Source organism: Herpailurus yagouaroundi, unplaced genomic scaffold, assembly GCF_014898765.1.
Source record: "Herpailurus yagouaroundi ecotype Mexico unplaced genomic scaffold, PumYag 166, whole genome shotgun sequence".
Classification (NCBI taxonomy): domain Eukaryota; kingdom Metazoa; phylum Chordata; class Mammalia; order Carnivora; family Felidae; genus Herpailurus; species Herpailurus yagouaroundi.
The window spans coordinates 2,121,566-2,133,581 of NW_024412407.1; the positions used below are offsets into that span (position 1 = coordinate 2,121,566).

At 51.3% G+C, this 12,016-nt stretch overlaps 3 protein-coding genes across 4 annotated transcripts in view; 1 reads left to right on the forward strand and 2 right to left on the reverse strand.

Annotated features, from left to right (window-relative positions):
- The window catches only part of AAAS (aladin WD repeat nucleoporin), a 10,487-nt gene extending 9,615 nt beyond the window's left edge, over positions 1 to 872 (forward strand). The window contains exons 9-11 of the mRNA XM_040489014.1: positions 184 to 296; positions 409 to 493; positions 612 to 872. Of these exons, the coding sequence (XP_040344948.1) occupies positions 184 to 296; positions 409 to 493; positions 612 to 836 (423 nt within the window). The 3' untranslated portion in view covers positions 837 to 872. The remainder of the gene's footprint in view (positions 1 to 183; positions 297 to 408; positions 494 to 611) is intronic.
- Positions 873 to 1,113: 241 nt separating this feature from the next.
- Positions 1,114 to 7,495, reverse strand: MYG1 (MYG1 exonuclease). 2 transcript variants are annotated; one of them, XM_040487988.1, is made up of 7 exons: positions 7,239 to 7,495; positions 7,028 to 7,140; positions 3,926 to 4,085; positions 2,047 to 2,199; positions 1,786 to 1,908; positions 1,490 to 1,671; positions 1,114 to 1,379 (listed from the first exon to the last, which is right to left on the reverse strand). In XM_040487988.1, exons 1-7 carry the CDS (start codon positions 7,455 to 7,457, stop codon positions 1,139 to 1,141), a joined length of 1,191 nt encoding a protein of 396 aa, XP_040343922.1. In that variant the 5' UTR covers positions 7,458 to 7,495; the 3' UTR covers positions 1,114 to 1,138. The 2 variants fall into 2 exon arrangements, with proteins under 2 accessions (XP_040343922.1, XP_040343923.1); XM_040487989.1 differs by having other exon boundaries at positions 1,114 to 1,334; positions 7,239 to 7,493.
- A 235-nt stretch (positions 7,496 to 7,730) lies between these two features.
- On the reverse strand, positions 7,731 to 10,875 carry PFDN5 (prefoldin subunit 5). Its single transcript, XM_040487990.1, has 6 exons — positions 10,743 to 10,875; positions 10,438 to 10,540; positions 10,123 to 10,154; positions 8,915 to 8,989; positions 8,693 to 8,798; positions 7,731 to 7,935 (listed from the first exon to the last, which is right to left on the reverse strand). The coding sequence occupies exons 1-6, from the start codon at positions 10,812 to 10,814 to the stop codon at positions 7,859 to 7,861; spliced, it is 465 nt and encodes a 154-aa protein (XP_040343924.1). The 5' UTR covers positions 10,815 to 10,875; the 3' UTR covers positions 7,731 to 7,858.
- Positions 10,876 to 12,016: the final 1,141 nt, after the last annotated feature.

The following is a 12,016-nucleotide window of genomic DNA, read 5'->3' on the forward strand; positions in this document are numbered from 1 at the left end:
CCCGTTCATGCTCTGTCTCTCTCTGTCCCAAAAATAAATAAACGTTGAAAAAAAAAAAAAAAAGAAAAGAAAGGTAAGAGTTGGGGAGGAAGGACTTTTTTCGGCTACAGCCATCTTCCATTAATGGAGGGTGTCCATGTCCTGGCTGCAGGTCTCCGCCCTGTCCCGGGATTCTGCCTATAGGGGGCCTTCCTGTCACATCCATTTCTTACAGGAAATCCACGCGTCCAGGATGGTAAACCAGTCATCCTCCTTTTTCGCACTCGAAACAGCCCTGTGTTTGAGCTGCTTCCTTGGTAAGTGCCAGGTAGGCCCATCAGGTCTGGACTCCCCACCAGCTTTCCCACACCGAACCCACATCCTACTCCACTGCCCGGCTCCAGATGCCTGCTCACCTTCTCCCCCTAGTGGCGTTATCCAGGGGGAGCCAGGGGCCCAGGCACAGCTCATCGCTTTCCATCCTTCCTTCAACAAAGGGGCTCTGCTCAGTGTGGTGAGTAGGCCAGGCTACTGGGCTCTTTGGGAGCGGGGTGGAAGAACCAGGGCTTTGGCTGCCGTGTGGCCTTCTTTGGGCCTAGGCTCTGATAGACTTTTTTTGTCCCTCTCTGCAGTGCTGGTCCACAGGCCGAATTGCCCACATCCCTCTGTACTTTGTCAATGCCCAGTTTCCACGTTTCAGCCCAGTGTTTGGCCGAACCCAGGAGCCCCCAGCTGGGGGTGGAGGCTCTATTCATGATCTGCCCCTCTTTACTGAGACATCCCCAATCTCTGCTCCATGGGACCCTCTCCCTGGGCCACCACCTGCCCAGCCCCACTCCCCTCACTCCCACTTCTAATAATAATAATAAATTCCCTTCTTTGTTTTCCACTCAGTTATGAGACTCTTTTAGTGAAGAAAAGAAGGTGTGGACTTCGGGTTAAGATGGCTATGTCACTTTTCATGAAATGGGTCAGATTGTTTAACTTTAGGAACTGGGTGGTTTTCAAATGCTTTGGAAAGCAAAGCTGAGAAAGTACCTACCATGGACTTTGGCATATAATAAACATTTCACTTTTCCCAAGTTTCAGCAGGTTCCCAAAAGGGTGCAGGGCAATAATGGGGCAAGGACTTGATCAATATGAGACAGATGGCATTTTATTAGGGTAGGGGATTTGTGGGACTCATCGGCACTGGGCGCTGGGCCAGGGTGGCACGGGCCATGCTCAAGGCACCCTCTCGGGTGTGGTGCCCACCAATGAAGCCGCTGGTGTGGACAAAGATGCAGCCAGGAATCCCACTGACCTGGTCCAGGGCCTCATCCCGAAGTCCCCGCCATGGCTCTGGCAGGGGCAGCCTACAAGTGAGCAGAAAGAGGAAGTTGGTGGGAGCAAATGGAGGCCTTGAGGAAGAGACAGAGGGAGCACAGAAGAGGCCAAGGTTAGTGGCTCCCTCTGATAAAGGGCTGAAACAGACCTGAAGGTCTGCAGGGAGGTCCTCTAAGGGCCTTACCGGCTCTGGAATGAGTGGGGCTCCTTGGGCACACACTGTACCCGCCACTGTCCAGCCTGGTCAGTGTAGATAACAAAGGCGATGGTCACCGGAGGGGACAGCCCAGATTCCAGGTGGTAGAGGTGCTCCTTCCAGGGGCATCCACCTTTGGCCAGTTCTACTATCTCCCCACTTGGGTCCACCTGAAAGGGAGGCATGGTTGGAAGGTTCAGGATGAAAGTGGGAGCCCCTGCTGACCGGCAGCCTACCAGCAGTCACCAATTTGTGAACCACAGTGCCTCCTCCCAGGCCTGTACCTGGAATCGCTGGGCCAGGGCCTCTTCCACCAAGGCCCGGGCTGGCAGCCAGCTGTGCTGGTAGAAGCCCACTCTCTGCAGAAACTCCTCTCGAACTAGATCCATTGCACGCTTGAAACCGGCCTGGGAATCGTGGGAATCAGAACCATGGTGCCGGCCCCAACTTTTGACTTTGCTAAGACTGGAAGAGGCAACCACTCTCATTTCCTCCCCCGAAGCACTTATGTGCCTCACAGTCCCTTCCCCTGGGGCTCTCCTTACCTCGGTGTCTTGGTTGGGCTGGTTCCAGGTAGGATTAAGCCGAGCAACCCGGGCGCTCAGTGTGGTGGTCAGCACATATCTAGGCTCTCCCTCCTCCCACTGGGAGATCCCATTGTCCACCGCATCCACCTCCTCCACGAAGTTCTCGTACATCTAAGGCAGCAGCGGGAGAAATGCTCTTGAGGGTACCTACCACTTGCATACAGTGGTCTAGGTTTCAAAGTATGCGCACACACACTCTTTCATTGAATCTTCATGACAGTCCCATGAAGCCTCTCAGCATTCATTGGACGAGGAAAGGGGGAACTGGGGAGTTCAGCGGCTTAAGGTCAAGCTAACAGTGCTGGGGCTGGAATTCTGATCACCTGACTTCTAATCCAGCACTCCCTCCGCTACTGTGCGGAGCCTGAGTCAAGGCCAGTGTGTGTGGGGTGGGGGCTGCTGATTTCAGAACAAGTTCCATGAGGGGCTCTGTGGAAGTGGATGGATCTCTGGCTGAGAGTGGGTGAGTCTCCAGGGAGGCCGAATGGGCTCTTCAATGACCTGGTGAATGAGGTACAGAGGGGTCTGGCCAAACACAAGTCAGGTAGAGAGACGGCTGGAGACACAAGCTGGGATGTGGTCCCAGGGAAGCCCAGAATGTGCCATGTGCTGTACCTCTTGAGCCTGCAGAAACGGCAGGGCAGGGCCTCAAGAGCCTGGGGGGTAGAAATGATATGCGATATCAATGCTTAAAGCAAAACTGCCTGACACACAGGCCTACAATGTCAATATGTCTGCGGTTTGCAGAAAAGTGCTGTTCTTGGAGAGAGCCGATAAACTCCTCTGTGCCCAGCACCTCTTGGTCTGGATCCCAACATGATGCTCAGTTAAAACTTGGTACAACCTCCTTTAATTGCTTAGAAACTCCTCAGCAAAAGGGAAAACAGACTCCAGCAGTCTAAAAACCTTAGTATTCCAAAAGCTCCAGTTCAACCATTTATATTTCTTCACTCCTTTGGATCATACTCCTCCTGTGTCACAGGGGCAGATGACAGGCAAGCGGAGACAGAAATGAACTCAATGGCCTCTGCAACGACCAGAGCTGACTAAATCTGAAGTTTGACTTATGTTTTTAAATGTATTTATTTCGAGAGAGGGAGTGCACATGCACGAGTAGGGGACGGGCAGAGAGGAAGAGAATCCCAGGCAGGCTCCAAGCTCAGCACAGAACTCGACTCAGCGTTGAATCTCATGAACCGTGAGATCATGACCTGAGCCAAAATCAAGAGTATGCCGCCCACCCGACTAAGCCACCCAGGCACTCCTGAAGTTTGACTTGTGAGCTTCATAGGAGTGGGGTCAAGTAGGTGTCCTCAGAATCCCTGTTTGATGTAACACGTGTGCCAGGGTGAGTGGCCCCATCCCCTCCCCACAGCAGGAACGTGTTGAGCTGCTTGCAGGGGTTGCTGATGGAACCTGCAGAAGTTTTTGTAATCAAAACCCTTCCCAGCTGAGCTTCCCAATCCGTGCGTCCGAGATCTGCCCCCGACCCCCCTTCAGGGCAGCCAGAACCTCTAAGCCTTAATGCTTCCAAACGTAAGCAGCCACCTTCTATTACCAAGTTGTTAATGCATGTCAGGTCAAGAAAAGGACCAGGAAATGCTGCTTTACAGTTTTCAAAGCCCTTCTCCAAACACCACCTCATCCACTTCTCACAACCGCCCCACGACAGAGATGAGAGAGACTGACCGTCTCCTTGTGAGAAGATGAGGTTGAGGGAGAGGGTGCTGGGCTAGCTCTGGGCCAGGAATCCTGACCTGAGGCCCAGTCCTGCGTGAGGCCCACTCCCAGCCGGTGGAGATGCATATATGGGTCATCTCTGTCCTCGGGTCCCCACCTTGTCATAGATGGTGCCCACCATGCTGTCCTCTTCGTTAGTGCCCAGCAACTGGGCCAGCAGCTTGTGCCCGAAGTGCAGATAGATGAGTCCCGCACTGCTCAGCTTGGTCTGCCACGGCTTCCCAGGAGACAGGGAGCTCATGGTCTCTGTGAAAGATCTGAGGAGCACAGGGAGGTGGGGCTGAGGCAGAGCTGCCCCAGGAAACCCACAGTGTGTGTGTGCATGTGCACACACAAGTGGGTGAGGACACTGGAGAATAGTCAGGAGTTGGGAGGAGGAAGCCCAGCTGTGAAGGCTTTAGCTTTTCCTTGGGGTTCAACATGGACGTCAGCTTGGAGTCCCCATTCATACACGCATTCAACAATGGATTATTGAATGCTTACTACATGCCAGGCTTTGTGTTTTAGACGTTAGGGATTACAAAAAAAAAAAAAAAAAAAAAAGACAAAAGACAACGTCCCTGCCTTCAAGTTCATCTATTAAAGGTAGACAAGCGGGGCGCCTGGGTGGCTCAGTCGGTTAAGTGGCCGACTTCGGCTCAGGTCATGATCTCGCAGACCGTGAGTTCGAGCCCCGCGTCGGGCTCTGTGCTGACAGCTCAGAGCCTGGAGCCTATTTCAGATTCTGTGTCTCCCGCTTTCTGACCCTCCCTCGTTCATGCTCTGTCTCTGTCTCAAAAATAAACGTTAAAAAAAAAAAAAAAAAAGGTAGACAAGCACACAAATGACCAAGTGAATGCTCTAGCTAGGTTATAAACAACGATAAGGACGGAAGGGGGAGGGAGTGTGTTCAGGCCAAAAGATGAATCAGTAGGTGTCACCAGCCAGACAAAGAGTGAAGAAGAAAAGGCGTTCCAGGCAGATGGAACAACATGTACGATGGCTGAGAGATCTTTTCATGGAACTGCAAGAAAGGCAAGCTTGGGATTCGAGGAGTGCCAAAAAATAAAGCTGGAAGGGTCAGCAGGGGCCAAATCAGGGCAGGCCCTGTCCGCTGTATTTTGGAGCTTGGACTTGATGTATACGTAGTGGGGAGCCACTGAGACACTTTAGTGGATAAGTGCCTGTTAGAGCACTGTGTTGGCTGGCATACAAAAAAAAAATATATATATATGCAAGATTACCTGCAGCGGTGTAGGTGAGTGAGGAAGGCAGAAATTTGAATTCTCAGTGGCACAGAGAATAGGGAAAAGGTAGGGCAGTTCTCAGGGAAACAGAAACCAACCACAGCTGTAATTTCTAACTACCAGGCCATCATAATCCCCCAGGGAGCTCATTTTTTGTTTTAGTGTTATTATTAGTAAGTACAAAAATATTTATAAAATGTCCATAAGGTATAAAGACTAACATAGTAACTCCCTCAGGTAAAAGTTCAAAAAGAAGCAAAACTAAATTGTTGATGGAAAACAGACATGTGCTGAACTACACGGGAGATCAAGGGCAAGATGGACACAAATTTAAGGATACTGCTTACTTCTGGGGACACAGGGGGATGGGACAGGGAAGAAGTACTCGGCACAGATGCAAAGGTAATGGTAATGTTCTAGTTCTTAGATTGGGAGATTGGTTCTTAGGTGTTCATTACAGGTTTTATATTCCGAAAACGTACATTCTTTCATGTATCAAATGCTGCATAATTTTAAAAAAAGTATATAAAATCACGAGAAAAAAGGAAATTAGTCAATACTGTAAAATGTCCCAAAGAGGTCAACTGAAGTGAGACCTTCAGCCAGCAACCTGAGTTTGGTGGTGAGGTCACCAGTGCCCTTTCCATGAGCACTGCCAGTGGAGAGATTGGGAGAGGACCAGCTAAATGAATGAATGGAATGAACTGGAAGGGAGGTGGAGCCAGGGTCCGCTCTTCTTTTGAAGACAGGCTTTGAAGGGAGGGGAGGAGATGAGGCTATAAATAGAGGGTTCCCACACCACATCATTTATGAACGTAATATATACACTTGGGAAGGAAGCGAGGGAGAGAAATACTTAAAGAGAATTAAAATAATGGGGCACCTGGGTGGCTCAGTCGGTTAAGCGTCCGACTTCAGCCAGGTCACGATCTCACGGTCCGTGAGTTCGAGCCCCGCGTCGGGCTCTGGGCTGATGGCTCAGAGCCTGGAGCCTGTTTCGGATTCTGTGTCTCCCTCTCTCTGCCCCTCCCCCGTTCATGCTCTGTCTCTCTCTGTCCCAAAAATAAATAAACGTTGAAAAAAAAATTAAAAAAAAAATAATAAACGTTAAAAATTAAAAAAAAAAAGAATTAAAATAAAACATCCTCATAATCTCTCGGAGATCACCACTTTCAACAGTGTGGTGTATATGAAGGAGGGTTTTGTTTTTCGGTTACTCCTTTGATTTCCAGGCGGGAGAGGGGAGGGGTGGGCAAAAAGCAGCAGAAGGGCTGGGGTTCTGGAGAATGGCGGTGTGAGCCCCCAGAGTTAAAAGTAATAACATGTGGAAAGGGGCGAAGAGAAGGGAATGAGTTTCCTGAACAGGACGGAGGGAGCTGAGGATGCCTGGGAGTGGGAATCTGAGGGTGTGCCCGCAGAGGCTCAATTTCCTTGGAAAAGTGGGAGAGCTTTTCCCGGGGGAGCTGGAGGAGGCAGGGCCTTGAGGAGAGGGGAAAAGGGCTGGAACGGTCCTGCGGACGATGTGCTGGCCTCGGAAAACAAAGACTTCCCAGTGGAAGAGTATAAACGAAGCGGAAGACCACACACGTCTGAGCGGCCACCAACCACCGCCACCGCGTGGGCCCAGCTGTCTGAAGAGGCACGGACACATGAAAGGACGACCCTGGGCTGGGGTGCTGACGGGGGCGAGGACGGCGCCAGTGGGAGGAAAGCCTGGCTGAGCGGAGGAAGGCGGCCGGTCGCGAGGGGCCAGAGGCCGGCCCGGGAGCCAGGGGAGGCCCGAAGCAGGATGGACGGGTGCAGAGCGGGCGGAGGGCTGGCGGGCTGCCGTCCCGCGGGACTCGGGGGTTGGCTTTCAAGGATGAGGCGGTCCCCTTCGCTGACGCGGGCCAGACCACCGCGGCGGACGGCTGCCTCGGAGCGGAGGAGAGCCGAAGTCAAAGGAGTCCAAGAAATGGTATCTGGGAGCTCACCTCTGGTGATGGTCATATCGGTGTCTCTGCGGGTCGTACTCGCCACCCACGTCTACCACGATGTCACAGGCGGCCAGTTTTTCGGGGTCCCGGGTCCGCACGATCTCTGCGTCCTGCAGGGAACACAGGAGGTGAGGGGGCGGCCGGGGTCGCGAGGGAGGAGGGGCGCACGGGCGCGGCCCGCCCCGGAGGCACGTTCGGCCGACCGTACCCGGTATTCGGGCAGGAGGCGCAGCAAGGCGCACGCCAGGGCCTCATCGCAGTGGAAAGTGCCGTTGTGCGTCCCGATCCGGGGCGGTGCCATGCGGCTGCCGCGGGGTCGCTTGGACGGCGGGACGGACTCCACGCTGAGCGTCCGGGGCCCGGCCCGGGAGGGTGGCGGCCGCAGCAGCAGCAGAGGCAGAAGACCACGCAGGGAGCGGTGGCCCATGCAGCCTCCCCCCGTGGGGAGGCGGGTCGCCGACCCGGAAGAGGAAGAGCCCGCTCAGCTCCATTTCCGCTGGACGGTTCCCATGGCAACCGTCCGCAAAGACCAGGTCCGCTCGGCACTTCTCCCCAACTCCCCGAGAGGCTCAGGGTGGAGCCTCCGAGATAAGCACCGCCCCATCCCTACAGAGCAGGCTCTAGGGAGGTGCACAGCGTCTCGACTACCGCCCTCCGGTCTCACCACCAGTCCTTTGCTTAATGCAAGAAAAGACCAACATTCTGCCCAGCTGGCACATTTATTAGCATGAATAAGACCCTTCCCTTCCTTGACCCCAGGAAGCCACGCCCACAAAGTCCCAGGCTCCTTGAAGCAGGGTCCCTCTGTCCCATTTCTGATACAAGCTCTCAGGCCTTGGCAGTAGCCTGAGTTGCCCCCAGGGCTGTGAGCTGCTGAATCTTCTGGCTCATCATCTCCATGACAGCTGTGGAAAAAAAGAAGCGTTCAGACCCTGGTCTGGAGCTAGAGGGGAAAACCCAGAGTTCAGGAAGTGAGAAAAAAATTAAGAACAGGTGGACAACCAAGTACAGTTAATAAAACTTTTAACACAGTGATTCACTGGGGGACACACACAAATTTAGAGTCTACAATGTGTCTAAATATGATAACCACTGGGACATAAAAATGAACAAAATACAGTCCTAAATGATTCAAACATAACCAGAAAATTATACTGTGGACGAGTTTTGCCTTTAGAACAGTGCTTCTCAATTCTGTGTAACGGAATTACCTGGGGAGCTTTTAAACAAACACTGACCCCCAGAACTCCCCCACCCTCAGGTTGATTTAATTGGTTTGGATCGGACTCGGGCTTCCTTTTTAAACTTCCTGGGTGATTCTAATGTGTAACCAGGGTTGCAACGGTTAGTCCTTAGTTAGGGCTGTATTTCTTTCCTGTGTGTTCATTTACACATATCATTCCCCCCATTCCATCCCATTAGATAGGAACTCTTCAAGAACAAAGATATAATTTCCTTCTTCTAAAATTCTCAAGCACCCAACCCAGGAATCCACAAATAGTGAATCTTTAATGCACAGAATCTAGACAATAACACATCTAGACATCAAACAGAAAGACATGGCTTTAGTCTAGCAAAGGGGATGCCCCCAGTTCACACTGGAATCCACGTTCTTTATCATGGAGGTAGAAAGAGTGAAGAGGTGCTCCAGGCCAACCTTACCCTGTTTCATGGCATGCTTCTCCTGCAGAGCTGGCTGGATTTTCTCCATTTGCTTGGTGAGGAAGTCTATCTTCCTCTTGAAAAAGTCCTTGGCATCCTCAGCTGTCTGCAAGGCCAGAGGTAAATGAAGGGCTAAGAGGGGACCCCATGCTGCACTCTAGCTCGTCCCCTAAACTTCCTTTCCCTGCTCAGAGAGGCATCCACGTGGTTACTTCCACTCACCTTTTCTACATAGTAGCCCGTTCCCACATCGATGAGGACATGTTCCACATCATGTAGCTTCCCCGGGACATACATCTGAGAAGTAAGGATTAAGGGAAAACTAGCCCAACAGGAGTCATGATTCCCTGTCAGCTAACCTGCTTGGCCTTTTTCTAAAAAGCTACAAGGCACAAGGACTGAAGGATCTGGAGGCCTCAGAACTATACCTATACACTCCAGATGGGGAGGGACAGAGAACTCGGTGCCTTATGGAGAAAGGACATATGCTGGGAACACCCTCTGGCCCTCCCATTCTCCAAGCAGTTCTTATAATTCTTCCCACTAGCCCCTCCAGAAGGACTACATACAGTGTTTTCCTACTGCTGTGGAGTAGTAAAAGTGAAAAGCCAGCCTCAGGGCACCTGGGTGGTTCAGTCAGTTAAAGGTCCAACTTCCACTCAGGTTTTGATCTCACCGTTCATGGGTTCGAGCCCCTGCGTCAGACTCTGTGCTGACAGCTCAAACCTGGAGCCTGCTTTGGATTCTGTTTCCTTCTCTCTCTCTCTGCCCCTCCCCTGCTCAGACTCTCTCTCACTCTCAAAAATAAAAAAAATAAAACATTAAAAAAAAAATAGCCAGACCACTTTCCCTCAACAGCCCCAATCACAAAATCACTAGCTAATTCCCGACGGACTTAATGCTAAGTGGCCAATCCCTATGACACTACTTCTGTTGTTTTCTTTTCAGCCTGTCAGTTCTCAGCTTCCAGGTGCCCTACTGTCACAACTCACTCATTCAAGTAAAACAATCCAGATTTCTTAGTAACAACAGTTTGGAAATAGCCACTGTTAAACCAAAATTGAGGATTCACACACAGAGCCGACCCCCTTGTTTCTATATCCTATCCTTCTATCGTTTATGTCTTCTAAGTTATTAGTCAAAGTGTAAACACACCTGTTTTGTCTTCATATTAGAGGATATTCTCAAACAGCAAAGGGAAATAATCACACCTCAATTCTACATATGACTTTGTGCTCACAAAGCATTAGCTGGATATTGGCCCCAGGCTAGGAGAGGTATAAAGTGTATATAATAAGAGTGTTCTCAGAATCATGGGGACACTCTGCAGTAATCAAAACTAATCCCACCTTTTTTTTTTTTTTTCCTCGAGAGAGACAGGTGAGAGAGAAAAAGAGACAGCAGGGTAGCAGTTTCTGTCGAAAGGATACAGAACTCGTCAGTGGGACGAGTAATTCTTTCCCTGTGAAAGCAATTAAGACAAACAAGCAGGGAAGGTTAAGACGTGAAAGGGAGTTCCAATACGGCACAGCACAGAGATGGTAAGAAACAGGGACAGCAGGAGCAGAGGAATGTCCTGTACATTTCAATTCTAGGCAGGCAACATGCAAAGGGCTCACGTAGCGGCATACAATACGTAGTGGATTGCTTTCTCTTCTCAGGTAAGGACAACTGGATTAGAAGGCGGGGCGAGAGTAGCCGGCTCACCACATCCCCCATGTCGCCTTCACGCGCCTACCCCATACCCTCGTTGTTCTTGTTCAGCACGTTCAGACAGTCCTTGGCTTCCACATACTTGGTCTGTACCACCTTGAGCTGGGCAATGGACGTGGACAAGAACTCCACTTCCTAGGGAGGACGGGAGACAGGGTCAGTCTGGGAGCTGGAGAAAGAGGGGAAGCACTGCCGGAGAGGGGGCTCATCCTGGGATGGTGTGGGGGTTTCGCAGGGGAAGGCAAGCATTCCAAAGGGGGGAGGAATGGGGGCGAGGGAGTTCGCGTGGGCAAAAGGGATGTGAGGCGGGAAAGGGGTGTCAGCCGCCCGTCCTCACCTGGTCCAGCTGGTTCTTGAGCATCTCTAGCTGTGGCAGGTTCAGCTCGGTGATGTTAACTGACTGCGCCATGTTGGGAAGGAGGACTAACGAAGCGGAAGCCGCCTCGGCGAGCAACGCTCTAGCCGCCCTCTGCGCATCTCGATGGATGCGCCTGGAGGCCTCGCTGCGCCGAACATCTCTATGATCCTCCATCCCGGAAGAGAAAGAAGGGCTGGAGTCTTTAACTTGAATTGTAGAGCGGCTCGTGATATCCACAAAACCTCGCCCGCCTGGCATAGCAAAGTTGTAGCAAACAGGCTTCCTACGCTCAAGGAACTTATAAAAATCTTAAAAAATATCCAGTTCATAACAATATTGCAAAGCAATGTATGCTACTCCACGTGGGTCGTATAAACATAGTGAATGACAGGCAAGCAAGAAACCTGGGAAGTTCGCGGGTCAATAGCATCGCAGACGCGGTGCTTTGGGATCACCAAGAGTCTGGTGATGGAGAGAATAAGGAGACACGTTATCAACCAATAAGTACAGTACAAGGTTTATTAATCAAAACGATGTTTTACCGTAATGTGTTAGATGTGAGGGATACACAAGAGTGTAAGATAATGTGCTTCTGAGGAATTTAACAATCTAGTTGGTGAGAGAAAAAACATATGTAAATAGAATTCCAGAGAATCTACTGCTGACGTGTGCGGTCCTGACAAGTGTAACAGGGGTATGTGGGGGAGAGAACAAGAGCCTCTATCACCCGCGTTGGAGCAGGGCAGGGCAGCTGAGGCATTAAAGCTAGTGTTACTCCCAGGATACCTGAGCACAGGAAGACAGGACAGACATGATGGGACCTGGCCAAGACACTCTGAATGGGTCTATCTCTATGCTTCCTGAAGCCTTTGTATCCACTTAGAGCATTTTTGGGGGAGGTGGGAGGTGGGAGGAGAGAGAAAGAGGGAGGGGGGCGGAGAGAGACAGAGAGACTGACTCTCAAGCAGATTCCACGCTCAGTGTGGAGCCTGACTTGGGGCTCCACCCATGACCCTGGGATCATGACTTGAGCCAAAATCAAAGGTCAGATGCTCAACCAACTGAGCCACTCAGGCACCCCCAACTTAAGAGCATTTTGATACCCTTCAGCTTTGTCTGCTGAGGCCAAGCCAGGCCCACCTTTGTCCTGTGGTTTTGCCTTTCTTCCTAACACTCTCAGACTTGGACTCCTGCAAGCTATTCTCACCTCTTTACAGTACCACATAGTGGGAGGGAGCAATAATTTGTCTTCA

Bases quoted from the DNA above. Each gene is read 5' to 3' on its own strand.
- PFDN5 (XM_040487990.1), bottom strand. From the start codon at position 10,814: ATGGCGCAGTCAGTTAACATCACCGAGCTGAACCTGCCACAGCTAGAG. The intron at 10,155-10,437 runs GTATGGGGTAGG...TTGCTTTCACAG, and splicing joins GCTGAACAAGAACAACGAGG to GGAAAGAATTACTCGTCCCA. The intron at 8,990-10,122 runs GTATCCTTTCGA...CTTACTTCTCAG, and splicing joins TCGTCCCACTGACGAGTTCT to ATGTATGTCCCGGGGAAGCT.
- MYG1 (XM_040487988.1), bottom strand. From the start codon at position 7,457: ATGGGCCACCGCTCCCTGCGTGGTCTTCTGCCTCTGCTGCTGCTGCGG. The intron at 4,086-7,027 runs GTGAGCTCCCAG...TGTGCTCCTCAG, and splicing joins CGATATGACCATCACCAGAG to ATCTTTCACAGAGACCATGA. The intron at 1,380-1,489 runs GTAAGGCCCTTA...CTCTTCCTCAAG, and splicing joins CCCCACTCATTCCAGAGCCG to GCCTCCATTTGCTCCCACCA.